This window comes from Octopus bimaculoides, chromosome 6, assembly GCF_046866305.1.
Source record: "Octopus bimaculoides isolate indiv1 chromosome 6, ASM4686630v1, whole genome shotgun sequence".
NCBI lineage: Eukaryota > Metazoa > Mollusca > Cephalopoda > Octopoda > Octopodidae > Octopus > Octopus bimaculoides.
In genome coordinates this window covers 88,861,069-88,881,027 of record NC_142933.1, presented here as the reverse complement: position 1 = coordinate 88,881,027, position 19,959 = coordinate 88,861,069, and the positions used below count along the sequence as shown (strand labels likewise).

At 31.8% G+C, this 19,959-nt stretch overlaps 1 protein-coding gene across 1 annotated transcript in view; it reads right to left on the bottom strand.

Moving 5' to 3' along the window:
* The window catches only part of LOC106869344 (enhancer of polycomb homolog 1), a 136,232-nt gene extending 117,377 nt beyond the window's left edge, over positions 1-18,855 (bottom strand). The window contains exon 1 of the mRNA XM_089354215.1: positions 18,456-18,855. Coding sequence (XP_089210341.1) covers positions 18,456-18,608 — 153 coding nt within the window. The 5' untranslated portion in view covers positions 18,609-18,855. The remainder of the gene's footprint in view (positions 1-18,455) is intronic.
* Between the last annotated feature and the right edge of the window lie 1,104 nt (positions 18,856-19,959).

Below are 19,959 nucleotides of genomic sequence, written 5' to 3'. Positions count from 1 at the left end.
TCGAAAAAAACCAAAACAGATATCAGTTTTCAAATTATTAAGGTAAAGAATAAAGTACTCACAGAATTTTTTTTTTTTTTTCTTTTTCAAATTAGAAATACAGCAAAAAAGAAAAAGGGAGACAAAATGTAGAATATTTTTTTCCCCTGCTATAAAGTTTGATGGCAGTTTCCTCGTAAATTTAAGAATTCAATTGTTAATAAAAACCTTTTTTCTCCAATCAAGGCTATTTTTTCCCTTTAAATTCTAGATCACAGCCATAACCCTACAATGTACGTGTTTGTTTATTTAGGACAAGGATATATGTGTGTGTTTGTGTGTTTGTATGTGTGTGTATAGCATTATAAGTGCACATATACATATTCATACACTTTTACTGGTTCCAACCAGTTGGCTATGACATGCTGAAGCATGGCTGCAATCGAATGACTGAAACCAATAAAAGATAAACAAAGTCTATATAAAAGAGGTATTTCAGACAGTTCTGTCAAAGCAAAACAAGCATTAATATATTTACAGAATAAGTGGTGCCTGAATGGGATATAGACAGCACTGATGATGGATTAGAAGTAATAAAGAAGTAGATCTCATTAATGCAGATAATATTGGCCTTTGAAAGTAGTGGGGAGTGTAGTGATTGGCAAAAGAATTGTTATGAAGTGCCATGAGATGATGATTACAACTGAAGCAAATTAGAACTGATTCAATCAAAATTTTAGGCAAGTGTTATCATGTGCATTGTTTTGTCTTGGTATAAAAGATGGGCTACAGCAAATATTCTGCTCAATACCACAGATTAGCTTGTCAGTCGTTTGACCGTAACCAGTTGAGCATGTCTCTTAGCGGTTGACGATATGTACATCTCTGTTCACGAGCAGAAGTAGTTGGGGAGCATCATAGCCATTGTGTTGAGAGGAATTCTTTGGGGTTTTGATAATTCACCTTTGGAAACATAGGTGTTTTGTTCAACATCTTCAAACAACCTTTATTCAAGGACCTTTTGAGCATTATGGGCTACTCGACCTGAAGAAAATTCTAACTGGACCCCACCGGCAAGGTCATGTGCTGTTTATCATGATACGAGATCACCATGTCGCACACATATGGTTGTGATGCATGTGCCTGGTGTGCCCTTATCTGACGGGTAGTCATGATGGGTATACTGGGCTTCATATATTTTACCCCAGTGTCACTTTGATGGCATGCACTGCTCTTTCACTCAATAATAATAATGATAATAATAATAAGCTTTTCAACAATATACACAAGGCCTGGATTTTTGTGGGACAGGGGCAATTGATCACATCGACCCCAGTACTTGACTGGTACTTAATTTATCAACTCTGAAAGGATGAAAAGCAAAGTCGACCTCAGTAGAATTTGAACTCAGAATGTAGTGACAGATGGAATGCCGTTAAGCATTTCACCTGACGTGCTAACAATTCCAACTCACCACATTGATGATGATGATGATGATGAGAAGAAGAAGAAGAAGAAGAAACTGAATATATGAGACTAGTGCATTGTTATTAGAGAAGTTAAAAAGGATGGCCTTAATCACTACAAATCACCCATCCCCAAAATGTGTTGACCTAATTATTTATCACCATGTATCCTTATTATATACTCATATGATAACAAGCCATTATACCATACCATTTTAAAGAGAGAAAGACATTAGGCAATGTAGTCTTGGACACGTGTCTTAAAATAAGATTGGATGATCATGGTTGGATTGCTTCGATCGTAGGCCTGCTTGATTAGAGCTAATCTAAAGTTAAACAACATTAAATATTGATTGTGAGAAAGAAAGGGTAAAAATACAACAATTTCTGGTTTTATTATTGATTTACAACAGGGTCACACATTTCAAGGATGGAAGCGATCAGTTCATTGACTCAAATACTTGACTGGTACCTACTTTATTAATTCCGGAAGGATGAAAGACAAAGTTGAGATTTGGGAGATCTTGGGCTCAAGAGAAATCAAATAATTAGCCATATCTCAAGGAAGTAGCTTCTTTCTCTTCACAAAATAAACACAACATATTAGTCAATGATCTTCAGATGGTTTTAACAACAGTAAAAGCATATATATTTCAGAAACTGACAATTAGCTTCATTAATGTAAAAACACTGCCATAATTATGACATGTCTTGAATTATTCAGTAAAACCATACATTTTCAACTATTTTGATTATTGTTTTAATAGCTATGGTCAGCACTAGCTGAGCAGACATGTTGGGCAGTGGGTAGCAATGTTAATGAAGGGGCTTATTTTCATTAAACCTACAGAGAAAATAAATTCATTTCAAGATTAATGATTCTTAACCAAGGAGGTAGTGCCCCTTTCAGAACGTTGTGAGCTCATGAAGAGGGGAAGGCACAGGGTGTTTAGGGAAAATAAAAATTTAAAAACAAAAAATTATACACACATTTTCAAAAAAAAAAAATTCTTTGTCAGAACTAGAATGTGACTGACAACACATCAAGGTTCAGTATCATTTCATTCTATGAACCCTTGCCTTCTTCAGTAATTTTCATAAAAATTTAATATAAGGGACACTAGTCCATGCAAACATTTAAAAAGTGACACATGGAATAGTACAAGAACATTTAAGTAATAGATTACTGTGCAAAATTAGCCGTTTAGGAGGCAGTTGTAAAACACCAAGCTCCGAAAGGTTGAGAATTACTTGCAAGCAACTAGCATTAAAAGAAAAGCAAAATAATGGACAAACAATCATTCCAGCTCAGTTCGAATTATTTATAACGCCAGAATCAAGAGACCCTACTAGATCTGTATTTAGTGTGCAAAATGCTCTTCTGACATATTTTTTCCTCAAACATATTGTGATATTCATAATTAGCATCACAACATTCTCTCTATTCCTATATATATATATATATATATATATATATATATATATATATATATATATAAGTTGTTTTGTATATTGTTTGTTTCACGTTTGAATAAGGAAGAAAACTCTAGTTGAATACATTCTGCTAAAGTAAATTAAGCTAAGAACAAAAGTCATTAATTATCAGAGAGGGAAAAATTCTTTGTAAAATTACAGAAAATAAAATAAAATAAAATAAATAAAAATCAATATGATGATCCTAATTAAGCTATTGAGAAGATTATAATTTCAGCAATTATTATCAAACATTACAATATTTCTATGAAAAGCAACATTTATAATTATATATACTGAAAGATGTAGAAAATTTGTATTCTTGAAGTATGGGTGCAGTATAGGACAGAAATTAAGAAAATGAAAAATAAAAACCATCTTATTTTCCAGTTCTCAAATGAATCTGGTAGTAATAGTTAGCAATAAGACGATGATTTAATTAAACAAATACGACTGAGCAACATTTAACTATCAGCCAAAATAACGAAGCAAAATTTTTCAGATACCACATAGAATTCTTTTACTTGTTTCAGTCATTTGACTGCAGCCATGCTGGAACACCACCTTTAGTCGAACAAATCAACCCCAGGACTTATACTTTGTAAGCTTAATACTTATTCTATTGGTCTCTTTTGCTGAAGTTACAGGGATGTAAACACACCAACATTGGTTGCCAAGCAATGTTGAGGTGAGGGGGGGGACAATCACAGACACACACACAAATATATATATATATATATATAACGAGCTTCTTTCAGTTTCTGTGTACCAAATCCACTCATAATGAAAACGGTAACGAGTAACTTGGGAAGACAAATCGATTCATGGGAAGTACCTAAAAAGGATGCAAGAAGCACGATGTGGACCAACTGAAGACACACCTAGAAGCTAAAGCAGAAACAGAGGGCCTTATAATCACTGTACAAGACCAGAGTCTTGCAACCAGTTCCTAACAACAATATATCATCAAGGAAAAAATCTTAGAATCATCATCATATTAACATCCACTTTCTCATGCTTGCATGGATCAGACAGGGTTATTGAGGCAGATTTTCTTTCCTGCCATGAACCCACATCTGTTGCCAAGCAAGGCAACGTTTCTGCATGACACTGACACTCATTTACAACTGTTATAAGATGTGTGTGTGTGTGTATATATATATATATATATATATATATATATATATATACATACATACATACATACATACACACACACGGTATCAACCAGACGATCAGATGTTGTTACACACCACTGATCACAATGTGTTTTATTGCTAAATGATGCCACACTCTACTAGCTAGACAGGCAGGCCAACATTCCCACTGAATAGAATGCCAGTCTGTTGCAAGGTTACCCGTTTACAGGTGAGTGAACTGGAGCTATAGTAGAAGAGGTGCCATGTAGTGGAATTGGACTTGAAATCATGTAGTTGGGAAGCCACAGAAACCTTAATCACATGTCAGTGTGTTTATAAGGTTTTCAGGTGAACTCTTCCATGATGTAATAATATCAGTTTCAACATGCTATTTCAGATCAACGTTATTGCAAAAAAATTCAAAAATACAAATGATATTTGAAGTGAAATTAAATACGGCAATCGATTTAATGAAAAAAATTTCTATCTTGAATTTGAATTTAAATTTGTCAGTTTTGATTTTTTTCAAATTTGCTTTTAATCAAAAGCACAAACCAAATTGTAATAGTGCTGCATGAAAGGAAGAAGAGGAAAATGTTTGACAACAAGACAGGTGATTTACTTTTTAGCTTGTCATTCAGGACTTTCTATATGATTGTTTGACCTATAAGAAATAGCAGCAAACAGTCTTTCTCAAATCATGCCATCTTAAAAAAAAAGAATACATTGGGATAATGAGGTTCACTATTCCTGAAAAAAAAGACAGGATGATCATAACTAACTTGGAACTAAATAAGAAGCCCTTATGCTAGAAATGACAGCTGAATCTCCTTCAAATATCTCTCATCTGGCTTACTACTTATGTGGCACAAATCAAAGTCAGGCTGTGGTTACACAATAACCAACCATCTGTATCATAATTCTGTTTGAAAAGAGTTTAACAATACAAAATAACATGTCAATAGGATCCTCTCACACCAGACAAACTTGGTTCATTTTATATCCATTTTTCAATGTTTTTATGGGTTGCACAAAGCTCATCATTGAAGCATTTTTTAAGTCGGTTTTTTTTTTTTTATTGCACTTGCCTTTGAAAGTACAGAGCAACATGCCAACTTATAAATATAACATTGCTTTTTGCTCAATGGTTTCATGTGGAGGTGGGTAATGTACACATCCACACATATTTATGACAGGCTTCTATATACCTTCCATCAATCAGTTCCACTTACAAGGCATTGATTGGCTCAAAGCTGCAGTAGAAGACACTTGGCCAAGGTGCAATGCAGAACAATAGAACTGCATGGTACCTTGACCAAGCAAAGATTCCAAGAACTTTAATAATCTAATATATATTGCTGACACTGACATAAGACCAAACATAACTGATGAGATGAAAACTTTGCCTCTGTCATTCTTCCTAGGTCAGTAAATAAAGTACCAGTCTAGGGCAATAAACTAATAGAATCATTAGAACATTGGATGAGATGCTTTGGGGGTATGTATTCCAGCCTTTTGCATTCTGAGTTCAAATCCTACAATAGCCAACTAAAGCGGAAAATTTAATCCATCACTTAGTTCAGTGGTTCTCAACCAGGGCACACATGACAGTTGGGGGTTTACATAAGATTTTGTTGTTAAAATTTATGTGCAATAAATTGCTTATACTTCTACAACACACAAAAAATATTTTAATCGTTTTATACAATTCCTAATGATTTTAAAAATACAATAAGAATTTTTTTTATATATACACTGAATGGCCATGGAGGTCCAATAGAGTAAAATAGGGAACAAAGGGATCTATAGGCAAAAAATGGTTGAGAACCATTAACTTAGTATAACACCACCTGGTATTAAGTGCTTTAGGAGTTCACGTCACTGCAAGTGTTCAGGCCAGATTTTTGGCTTCAGGATACCTTCTTCCCTCCCTCCTTTCTTACTAGCCTGTAAGGGGTCACAGCATTACTTTCCCTTTTGACTAAGCAATAGAAAAGAAAATTTGATGGCAGAAAATACATTCAATTAAAACCAATTCTGGTAATTGATTAGTACTTTTTTTTTTATCAATCCTTGAAGGATGAAAGGCAAAATCATTGATCTTCTATGGAAAGCGTAAGAATTCCTCAGATTCTAAAGGATAAACATTTTATTGTCAACTCTCTTGTTCTGGTTGTGTGGATGTTTTTATCTCATTTGAAATTTTAAAGAAATCGGTTCAAACATTTCCAACGGATCAATCATTGTTAGTTTTTTTTACTGTGCAGCATCAAAACAACAGTCGGCAGATTCTTCAAAAAACAAGATTTTTGATTTTTATTTGCTGGCACTTATCAACATCGAAAACCATTTGTTTGAGTGGATTTAGGATTCAAATGAATTTAAATAATCTAAAACATTGTTATGGAGTTGTTTATCTACAATTTCTTCAATTGTCAATTACAAACTAAAAATAGAAGAAACTACATTTTATTATTATTGTTGCTATTATGGCAGCAAGCTGGTGGAATCATTAGCACAATGGACAAAATATTTAGCAGCATTTCATCAGTCTTTATGTTCTGAGTTCAAATTCAACCAAGGTCAACTTTGCCATTCATCCTTTTTGGGGTCGATGAAATAAATACAAGTCAAGCACTGGAGTTAATATAATGAACAGCCTTCTTTCCCAAAATTTCAGGCCTTGTGCCTAAATTAGAAAGGATTATTATTGTTGTTATTCATAATTAATTGCAGTTTAACCTAATTGAATAAACCTATGACCAAGGTCATTCCAGTCATGACCATTCTTTTTGATTTTGATTTTTTTTTTTTTTTATGGCTACATTATCTTATATGTTTTGCCTTGCTGAAGAGGTTTGAATGTTATTTGAGGAATATTGGACTGGTATTTCTAGCAGGTAGAGCAATATAAAGGCTCTGTCATTGTCTTGGTTTATAATTAGTGGGACTAGGATCAAAATAGATTTGTTTTATGACCCTTTTCACAAAATTCCTAAATAATAATAAATGAAGGATACAATTAAAGGACTGAATTGGTAAGATTACTGGACCCCAAGCTTTTCATTTTGCACACCCACAACAATATTTATTTGTACAGTGTTCCTCAACAAGAAACAACTCATATTTCTATATCCTTCCCTGACTAATTGAGAAAGCATTAACTAAGAGTAAGGCATATCAAAAGATATATCAAAAATATTTTGATATCCCAGATTTCTAAACGGTGCTATAGTGAGTGTTTGTGTGTAAGCTTTATATATTTTACTAACATTACATATTACTATTTTATTCCCTTTGTTAGTGTTGTCTACTAAAGCCTATCTCAAATTTCAAGAGTGTTAAGTTTAATACGGGAGCCCATCCCATCCCACTCCAGGGGAAAGTTTAAGCTCAACTCTGTAACCAAAATGAAACATTCATTAAATTTACAGTACTCAGACTATTTATGATGAATTAGTACCTATTATAGGTTGTTGTTGTTGTTGTTTAGCCCCCAGGTCAACCCTGATCAAAAATGCTCTCCACCCCATCTTTTTCCAAACATATAATATGTAAAATGTCCACTTTATTTTTTTTGAACAGTAGAATATGTACGATAATGAGTCACATTTGGCTGCTGTTTGTAACAGATCAAGCAACTGTGCAGAGGACCATGCTGCAGATTAAATGTATTGAAACTATGATAGTTAGGTGTCTTAACCAATAGCGTCATGCTAGATACAGGATATGAACCACCAGTCTGGCAGCCTATTGATTCCATCAGCTGCGATTGTTCTGCAAGTTTGCTAAGATAACTGTGGATATTTAAAAAAAAAGGAGAACTAGGAACATGAGACTACTTTTCAATAAAAGTGTATTTAGCACAAATTCCAGTCAATGTATAAACAGACAGCTGGGGAGAGAGAGAGAGAGAAAATATAGAAGAGAATTGAGTATTTTAATGTTTTTTATGGTAAAAACACTGCAGGTTAGAGCATAAAACATATAACAGAGGTATAACATAACAGACAGGATTGAACTTGTTATCATTTTTAGCTTAATGACATAAATTCTAAGACATAAGCTCTAAGGCAATTATTGATACTTAATGTTCACCCACCATCTATTGGTAAATAGAGTTAATATGCTTGGGCCAAGACATGAATACAGGAGAGATCAATCAATATCAAATCTAATTGACCATTTCAACTCAGTAAATTGAAATTTTCTTTTAGTGGTTTCAGTTGTTGGCCCATACTCATGTTGGTGAACTACCTTCAAGGATAAAGTCAATTATATTGGCAGTGGTACTTATTTTACAATTCAGCCCTCAGAAGGATGAAAGGCAAGTCAACTTGTGTGGAATTTGAACTTAGAATAGAAGGGAGACATAACCTAATATCACAAGGCATTTTTGTTTTATGCTCTGTGATTCTGCCATTCACGATTGAGAGAGAGAGAGAGAGAACATGTGCGCAAGATATTCAGCTTCAGAGACAATTATTTTGAAAATAATATATAAAAGAGAGAGAGAGAAAAACACCACAAATCCAGAAGATATTTACAAAACAAATTATTAACCAACAAACTGAATGTAAGTAGTGCTAAACTTAATTTCAATGGTTGAGAAGACAAGGTGTCTACAAAGCAGGTCATGTAGGTGTTTTCATTACACATACATACTGTACATCCTGCTTGTAAACTTCTTTATCCTAGATATTTCATATATCAGGCATGATGCCATGTATTTAAGGAAGATCCATCTAACTTATATCAGCAGAGTACAGACACGATAAAAATGATTAGACTGATTCAAATGTCCCATGGTGTTTGAAAGATGATGATGATGATGTTTGTGATGATCATCATCATATATTGTATTTGGCAGTTATAGCACCTGCAAGAAGAGGCAGTTGTGTAAAGAAAAAAAAGTCATAAAAATGATTTTAAAAAAAGGAGAAAACAATAAAGAATTCTTGTGCTAACTGTAATGGATATTTAAATACATACATATATATAAATATATATTTAAAATCTTTTTTTTTTATAGCACATTTACAAACAATACAAATCTATACAAATATTAGGAAAACAATAATTCTTGTGTTTAGATTCCTGCAACATGCCAATATACTAGTGATAACATCTACGAATATAGGGATTCTAATTAAGATGAAAACCACTTCCATTAATAAGAAAGAAGATGAAATTATCCACTCATTTGAGCAATGCTGCCAGAGTAACTCTACGATGACTAACTCAATGAAGAGAGTTTATCTTCATCACATATGCAGCATATTTATAGCAGTGCTTTAGCAAGAGCCAAACAGATATGTTCTAGCACATTTGTTACCAATTGTACTAGATATTAAAGTAGGTAGTAGGTCAGTTCCGCCGATGTAGATACCGTGGCAACATTGTTTTGTTTTGTTTATTAATAGCTGTATGCTCTTCCTAGTATCAATCATATCTTGATTTTCACATAATGTAAACAATTACAAAACTATTAAACATCTAAATCAGCTTTGAGTTCTATACCTAATATACTACTGGGAAGGGGAGGGTTTCAAATTACCACCACCACTCTGAAACCAAAGAGGGCACTAATTTATGGTCACTTGACCTAGTCATATCTCCCTTATGTCACACACCTCTACTGTTTTAAAGAAAAAGGAAAGCACTTGTGGATAATACAACCCCTGTCTGGGAGGGGGTGGGGAATAAAAGGTTTGATGGTTATGACAGCAATACTTCTGATCATAGATAAGCTTGTTCAGTTGGGGATGATCTGAGATGAAATAATACAAACAACGCCACCTGGTTCGTAGATGCCTTTGAGTGGAGTTTACTCTGTTGCAAACATCAAACCAGACTCCCAATTCACTCCCTTCCCACATTGACCCCCAGATATTAAGGATGGATATCAGCTGCATCAATCTCACCTGTGTAGGAATAACTAATTAAAGGACTTCACTGAGACAAAAAAAAAAAAGAAAAGAGAACTCTAAATACCATTCAACTAAAAGCTTCAATTTTTTTTTTTTTTTTTTTGGTTAATATAAAATTATAATTCTGGTAATAAAATCTTAATTAGAAAAAATAGATATGCCAATCTGTGACCAGAACTTTTATTATTCTCTTGTTAGTCTCTATGTCAGAAGATAATATTAAGTAATATATAAAAATGCAGTTTAGATTGTATTGTTATCATTCACAAGTCCAAGATTTAATAAAAATGTTTATTATTGGGTCATTAGGATAAAGTGTATTACCTGCAATAAAACACTAAGAAAATTTCATAAATTCCACTTTTTATAATTCCTTCTGAATTTTGCTAATTGTCAAACTAATAATTTTTCTTTCAGAGTTTTTTGTTTTGCAACTATTAAAATCACTTCTAAATATTGTTAGAACTAAAGTCAATCCCGACAGTAATTAATGTAACTTAGAAATTAAAAATTTTCAAGATAAAGTAATTGAATATCTATGTCTTCTCAGAAAAATCAGTGATTTTATTGAAAGAAAAACAATTTGTTTAAAAGTGTATTGAGTTAAATTTTAGACAAAAACTGCGAAATTCCAAAAGCAAGATGCAGAATCAGGTCATTACATTATGAATTTAAGATAAAGCAAGTCAGAACACAGCCAAATGGGGGTTTCTTTTTTTTTTTTTTTTTTTTTTTTGAGTTTTAAAAATATGCTAACTAAAATCATAATAAAAAAATAAATACCGTCTTTTTCTTAAATTAAATTGATTTACCACATAAATTTCAAAACAAGTCTAGCTTCAATAGTTACTTTCCCAATTTATAAACAAATTGTCAGTGAAAATCAGAATTAGGAATGGCATTGATTTTGCTGATAGCCTAAATACAGACAAATAATTACTTTACAGCAGATACAAACGAAAGAAATGAGTAATTTACAATAAAGTTGTAGTATATTCTTAAATTATAAAAGCAATATCTTTAACCATAGTTATATTAAATTTATCAAACTAAAATTTCATTTTAATCATACCAAGTCAGTAGACTTACTTTATTTTATAACAATAAATGTAATTTTTGTTAATTTAAAAAAAAAAAACATTTAAAATATTGGACACATTTTAAGTGACAGTTTAATTTAAACTTAATCTACTCTCTGCATTTCTTTCTACAAACCTATCTCAATAGAAAATGTTACTGAAATTTAAAATCAAAGTAATATATCTAAGCAGAGAACCACCATTTCTAAAATCTATAAAATAAAAGTAAAACCAATACTAACACATCACACTATTTCTATTATCAAATGCAATGTTCTCAAGTGCTTGCTTCAATCCACAAGATTCTCCATCACACACAGAGTATTTATCTACAAATGCCATTGACTTTCCTAGACTTCTACTGACAGGCTTGTTCTTACTGTTTTCTATTCAGCCATGATAGCTCTATAACAGTTTTAAACGTGATCAATAGATTCAATCCTATTTCCATTTTAGTCTTTTCTCAGATACACTTTTGTTAATATATTTCCACTTGTGAAGAAATAGGAAGAAAAAAAAAAAAACAATGCAAGAAATACTAAACTGTTTTTAATAACTCATTTGCAATAAAGATATCTAACTCATAAAGCTCTATATTTTCTCGAATGCCTCTTATCAACTTGCTGCAAGAATCCTGAGCAGGAAATTGGAGAATGATACCAACTCCTCATAACTTGTTGACACTGAACTAGGGAAAATTATATTCCAAAAGAAATTGAAATTACTTTCTGTGTTCCTAATTGTATAACTTACCACAAATAATTTAACTTATCAATTATTAGCAGCAGTCATTTTCAAAATTGAATCAATAAAAATTTAATTTCTCTGCAGTGCCAGAAAAAATGCTCAAAACTCTGGTGTTATGAATTAATATTTGCACTCCTTTAGAAGTTGTGGCATTTTTCATATATTTACAGAAGAAAAATGTCTTTGACAGACTTACTCATTGAAGAGATTCATCATCAATACAATCATTATTAATTATCTATTATTCATTTCTCCTAGTATGAATTGAACCCAGAAGTGAAGACTACAATTAGGAACACAGAAAATAATTTCAATTTCTTTTGGAATATAATTTTTCTTAGTTCAGTGTCAACAAGTTATGTAGAGTCAGTATTATTCTACCAACAAAAGATAATAAAAAGATTTAAATTATCTATTTTGTTGCCTTCTCAATCCTATATGCTAATTACAAACATGATCAGTCAACCATGACTCACAATATATTCATATATCCAATGAATATGTCTACAGCTGTTGGTGGTAGATCTAAACATCTCTAATAGAACAATCAACTCTGCTGTTCTATAGAAGTTCGTTCAGATCAAGTCTGATTGCAGCTTTTGACTCTTACCAGGCTTAAAGCAATAAAAAAAAATGTAAAAAATAACCATTCAACTATCATGAAATTTCCCAAAACAAAATTTAATCTTGATGAGGTAGACCTATGATTAAAGGTGTTCTAACTATGATCATCCTGTCACTTTAGGAGTGTTGGAGATTACATTACTAATACTTCCTCTCCTTATCTTATTTGAGGGAGATTTGGTTGCTTTTTTTAACAAGTCAAGCAACCAAGAAGATATCAATCTTCAGTGGCTCATTAAAAATAACTAGTTGTTATTTATTGATAGGATTTAAACTCTTACTGGTAACCATTTATATAGGTGAGAGGAATATTTGCAGCTCAAATACATTTATAGCCCAAATCTCTACCAATGTTAACAAAATTCTTCAATGTTACATAATGCATAATTTTATTTCTTACATACATACACATCAATGAGACAAAAATGTGTCATGGTACCAGATAATGAATGTGGGTTTTTTTTTTTCACTATTTGTTTATTACCAGCTTACAACAACATTTTCTAAGTCCTTTTTGTTAATACAGTTTTACTAATGTCTAATACCAACAGCACATTAAAGATTTGTTTGTGATAACTGGCAGATTAAATGATTGCTATCTAGTAAAGCAAACAATATAATTGGCTGCATTTTACCAGTTACTTAATAATCCTCAATTTCTCATGATTTTCACATGAAAGCAATAGGTTTCTCTTTTGTTTTGTTTTTTTTTTCTTTTTTAACATTACTGAAAGGGGAAGAGGAGCAGTTATATTTTCCTATTTGGACCTCATTTTCTGTAAACCTTTTTTACAACACAATAATCAAGCTGATATATTTACTATATAGTTAAAACCTACAATAGCATGTAATCATTGTATTAGAGGGTCATCTCTCTATAAACAAGAGCAGACATTTCCAAACATTGTTTAAGTCAAATATTATTAACTTTTATCATGGATCACCCAATAAACAATTTTTTTGTTTCTTTAACAATTTTACAACTCTCTCCTACCTAGCTTATCTTTATGGTGCAGGAAATTAATATATTGGTTGCTTATGGTAGGTGTTTTAGAGATGAATGCTCTGGGAGCAATAGCTATGGTTTTGGAAGGAATATCTATGACCCTAAGAACCATGTTATTAAAACCTGTAACTAAGAGCACAACAATTAGTTCTTAAAATAATCAACCAAACTTGTACAAAAATAAACTAGAATCTTTCCTCTTTTAAGTTGGTGTTAGTTTCACCTCTTAACATGATTAAATCTTTTAATTAAAAAAATATACTATTTTGATATCCTAAGAGATGTTTATCCTCTTAATAGTAAGTAGTTATGGAAATGAAATGACTGAATCGTATCAAATTGAATAAGGGACACAGAAAACAATTCCCTGGATTAAAGTTAGCCATCAATTCAAAGAGCTGTCTCTTAAAACATACAGATCACCACTAGCACTACAAGTACAATCAGCTAACCATAAACTGCAATCATTTTTGGTTAGCTGAAGAAATTGTTTCATTGTTTTTACTGTGATGGGAAAACTGGTTTATCAAAAAGTTTAAAGGAGTACAAAAAAAAATGTCATCTTGTAAAATATGTAAATCATAAATCTAAAATATAAAAACAATTAGATATTAGTTGTAATATAATTTAATTAACAACAGCAAGAATTTTCCTTCCAATAAGACTAGCACCAAATTTTGTAACAAAATGTAGTGACAATCAACTAAATCAATCTCAATCGACAACAGAGAATTCAGTCACAGAACAACCCTCTGCCGCCACCGAAAAGTATTTTGGTCTTCTATTCTACAGTCTCAATAAAATACAATTCCTCACACAGGTACAAGGCAACAAAAATGATTTCTAAACATCACAGTAAAACAGAAAATAATTTGGGGTTGGTGATTTAGTCCCTTAAACAGACCCCAGTATATGACTGGTATGCTCATGAAATACTACTGGAACTAATACTGCTTTTAATTGTGCCAAATTTTGAAACCAATATTGCTTTTTAATTGTAATGGAATATAAGTAAGAATAGAAGAATTTAAGAAAAGAAACAAAGTGATTTTGCTTTTTAACATTCAAAACTGCATTAATATACTTAATTACATTCTACTGAGCCAAATTAATCTCACTGGTATATTGACATGCTTATCTATAATTTCACAAGTTAAACAGCTTCTCAATAATCAACATTCGCAAATTTTAATCACAGATTGTATTTATTATATTTTTTGTTTTTTTTTTCACATTGTTGTTTGATTACTAAAAATAGAAAAAAAAACTGTTTAAAAAAAATAAGAGAAAGAAACAAAAGAAAATTTCATTCAACAGTAAGCTGCACATTCTGTACCCACTAGACAAACACCATAAGTTGTTAATTACTTTTCATTGATTTTGATTATTTTTCAGAAGTAGTAAATATATATATATATACACAAACAGACACACAATAACTAATTACTGTATTTTCGAATTTTTGTGCTTGAAAGAACAAAATTATAAGATAATGAATAACATTTTTTTTTTAATCTTTGATTAACAATGCATTAAAATATCATATACTGAACTAATAATAACCAACATTTATAATATTAGTTAAAATGTAATTTTTAAAAAAAATTATGTTGAATCGGCAAAATGTTGATTTACTTTCAAGCTACTTTAATAAAGATTAAATGAACTTTGTTGCTGTAACATTAATTTAAGGCTTTAATTACATACCAACAAATATCGATTGTATTTTTTTAGTTAAGGGACAAAATTTAGTAAAAACAAATAAGAATGTAAATAATATATATTATGAGATCGTCTCTACGTAGTCGTTCGACCTACTAGAAAAAGCAGCCAGATCACCCTTAAATCACATTCTTCCGTCTTAAATATGGAAACAACATAATATAGTTCTACATGCTCCTAAAAAGATGGGATGATTATGGTTGATCTGGGACTACAACAGAAGAAACGACCAGGTAAAAATAGCAGCCAAAACATCACTCTAAACACATCCTGCTGTCTCAGAAAACAACAAATTTGATAACGTCAGTCGTTACAAAATATCTGGTGAAGAAGAAAAAACGGGATGGTCACAGTTGGAACGCCTGTCAATATATGTCTGCTTGCTTAGGTCTGAGCTGTAGTTAAACAACCTCAGAGAAATGAAAACGTCAAGATTTAAACTCGGTAACTAATGAGAACGAAACTAAATAATACTATAAATTTTCTACTGTCTCAGCTTCTATTGGCTGCTGCCATTTCCAAAAATATTGATTTTTGACTTCGGTAAAAAGCTCTAAGTTTATGAAGGAGTGGGTAGTGATACGATGTGGTGTGCATGCCTTTGTCGGGAACATAAACGATATATTGATGTTGATATCTGGTTTAGGCATAAAACAATAAATATATATATATATACGAATCACTCCCAACATATTACTAGTACTTGTGTTATTGACCCGGCTCCACTAATATTGATTTCTTGCGTAAAAACAAATTCAATTTTTCGTGGAGTGGGGGAGAAGGATGCTTGATTTAAAAGTTTAAGTATCAATATAATACGCGAGGGAGTATATATATATTACTGGTGCTGATTCTAGTCAAAGAAAGCGGTTGTGTATGATAGCTCGTTCAGAAACAGCAGCCGAGTCTTCCTCAAATCATACTCTGTTATTTTTTTAAAAAAGGAGACCACATTGGTAATTTAGTCAGAGGTATACTAGGTCGGAACGAATTAGAAGATGGTCACAGCTCAAACAGTTTTGATCATTTGTATGCTCAATTAGGGCAAAACAAGCAAATGAAAGTTAAAGTTTGTCTGAGAAATTTGAACTCGGAATGTTCCCAACGATATTGGTGTCTACGCAAGTGCTCGACTGATTAGGGTTAGGGTTAGGTGTTAGGTTGTTGTTACATCTGGTACCTCTTTCCCTAAATATTATCGGCTTATGTATAATGAATCGGCTCTAATCTGGAATTGAAACTGGATTGCGAACAGATCAGCCAGCTCATTGATGGAACCTGTTGACAGAACTTATAATTGGTTGTTATGAAAACTACAAAATATTCAACCTAGTTTTTAAGAATTTCTAATATTACCCTTTAAAAAAAACCAGTTAACAGTAAAGCATAAATCAAAGAAAAGTAAAACTATTTGTCAATACACAGCAGAAAATCTAAAATAATAATAATAATAATAACAATAATAATGAATGAATGAAGAACATTTGTCGAAAAATTTTACTTTCCCTTTATGTGTCACTTCGGAAAGTGTAATTTTAATTTTGAAGTTTAGTAGAACTAAATTCAACAAATGTTTCGTTATTTGGTTCGAATCATACTTTAATGGAAATCTTAAAGACTTAGTCTAAATCGATTTCAAAAATTCTCATCACCTTTCATTAATGTGCAAGACGAAAAACTTAAATCAACAAGATAAACATCGTGTTTATCAATCAGCAGAAGTAAATATTTGGGTCAAATATATTTTCGATCAGATAAAAATAAACATATGATTTAAAGTAAATGAAATTTCGTAAACTACACGTCACTTTTTAAAAAGTTATATATATATATATATATGCATACATACACATAGACATATACACACTGAATCTTCGATTGAAAATGGGCTTTTATTTTAGCTTATGTATATGATAGTATCATAAAATAGATGGGATGTAACAAAAATACTGCCTCAATACATTCTAAAATATATTCTTATCACTGCAAATTCACGCTCATCAATCACTAAAAAGTGCGACCATGGAATAAAAGTTATGAAGTGTTGTTATTCCATAATAGTACTTTTCGAACAAAAAAAAAAGATCATAGTAAGGTGAGTTATGGAAAATGCTTTTATTACATTACGATCATAAATGAATTTTTGAAAATTATGAATTGGAAAAAAAATTATAATTGAAAAAAATAAAAATGAATAAACTGATTGGAGTTTTAATAAACTCAAATTTAAAGAACGGATAAAAATACATTTTATTCATTCTAAATACGAATAAAGCGATGTATACTGTTATTTAATAATATATGTTGTTATTTCTTAAATATATTGTTTCGAAATAATAAAAAAAATTGACATTTCATCGGAGTAGTAAACAAATAGGCGAACACCACGTGTTACGCTATTTACTTTGTGAATAACTTACACTGCCAGGCAGATCGAACAGCATACAAGTTTTAACAACTAGAATTAAATCAATAACTGTCAATATAGTCATCTATAAACAATGATCGAATTCTATAGAGACATATATTTGTGTTTATAAGTAAAATGACTAGTGTCAAAGCCAGTCCCATACATACGCCTGTTTTGAATACTAGAGGACCAACCAGCCTGGTAAGGAAAATTAGTTTCGTTTTAATTCATTCATAGAATTTTTTTAAATGAAATTCAAAATTATTCTGGGAATGTTTCATGCATTAGGACCAAATGTGTCATTTTGCAAGAATATCAACTAAAGGGACAATTAATAATTAACAAAATATGTTCAGAATAAGTGACGCCTCCTCCAAGACACGCGATCGCATGAGTGGAACGGCATGGGGATTCCCTGAAACGGGGAAACACCTTATTTAATATTGACGGTTACTATAATGGATCGTAAAACTAAAATACAGGAATCGTATTTAAAAAAGTAACTTTCGTTCAACGTTACAGAAAAAAATATATATAAAGCGAAGAAAATAAGAGGCAGTATTAAGAGTGTGAGAAATGTAAGATCCAGTCCGATCGATCATCACACGATCCACGATTGAGAGCAAAATGGCGGCGCACATTGAACATTATCACGTGACAGGCAGTAAATAAAATTCAGACAATATGCTACTTTTTCAGATAGAACCACACCAAAGAATATTTTTTTCACAATATATAGAAGTAACTCGGTGTTTTCAGAGTATTTTAACAAGAATCCGATGCTTCTAATATAGCATTTTGAATATTTGAATGAGTAGCGCCTATTTCATCATGACAGCCATTTTGTAAAGAAAGGTTGGAATGAGCGTTCGACACTTACCGACTCTTCTTCCTTTTCCATCCCCGTGGGCATTTGTGGTACCGATCTATTAATGGTTGCAAAATCCGGTAAGTCCGGAATTTCTTCTGCCCGAAAAACGGGCATTGGCTTGGAGGAATCCAGAGCCCTAGCTCTGAACGACACCTTACTCATCGTGATGACCCCAAATATGCTAATGAGATGGTCCAAAAACTAGCTTCGCTACCACATCAAGGTAGCTGAACGATAGCAGTGAAAATAGACAGTAAATGGTAGAATCCAGCAGCATGAATTATATTTAAGCAGTGAAATCAGTACTCCAGTTTTGAATATGTCTTGCGGTAATCCATATATTTTGATCATATTTGCAGGGAATAGTTGCTTTCATCATGGCGGACTGGAGACCCATCGAGCTTCTCCCACAATACCCTGCACGCGTGTCTGCGCGCGCAGCCTATTTCATTCAACCTCAGACCTATTAAACCGGCGGGAGAACAATCTAACTATAATTGTGAGTCTTAAGCGTTGGGCTAATAAATGTGGCGATTTTATAATTACATTATTTTTCTCTAAATATACACTATATAAAAATATAGCTGAAAAAAAAACAGAGAGACAGAAAAAGCAACCTGTAAAAACTAATAACTGAAAGTACTTCATAGAGTGTTGGCGCTTACTACCACTACTGTTTACGTTTTACGCATGTATGAGTTGCTTTTCTGTATCCCTTTAAATTTTGCCAATTGTTTACTATTTCGATTTACTCTGAAAATATCTATTATTACCTTCTCGCATTACTATACTTTTTGTTTGAATAATTGTTTTTAATTCGATCTGCGTTTGTTTTCTTGTTACCATTGAAGCCTTATTATTTTGTCTTTAGTAGTAACTTACATCACTGTCAATATACATAGTAAAGCATTTCTATCCCAGATTCAAAATAATTACGCTGTTTGTAAGTTTATCACTATGCATTATACCTTAAATTGAAATCGACACATTTGTTCAGTCATAGATTTGTTTATATTCACGTTCCGTAACAACTTCGAAATATACTAATAAACGACAAAATTAATTATTATTAATCATATACGTGTAATTAAGCATATACACACAATAAAGTCACTTGTGGAAATTGAAATATTCGTGTTCTGTTTTCTTATTGTTATTTAAAAAATCTTATTTATATCTAATTATTACATAACGGTTAACCCTAATCTTTTACTCTACACACACGCATACGTATTATGAATGGTATTACTGGTTTGGACACAAAATATAAGTAGTTGATGCTTTTGGAGAAACGTAACTGCCACAAATTTACTTGAGTTGTAATATATTTATAGTTGGTTTAGATCGTAAACATTGTAACTAGCTGAATGAGTTTTGTCAAAAAGAAGTTACTTTTAATTAAAAAATATTTCTTCTATGTAGTTTGATTGTCGTAGTTATGTCGTTAAAAACGTTCTGACAGTTCAAAAGAAAACGAAAAACCGTAACAACAGTTTACAGAAAGCGAGTGAGA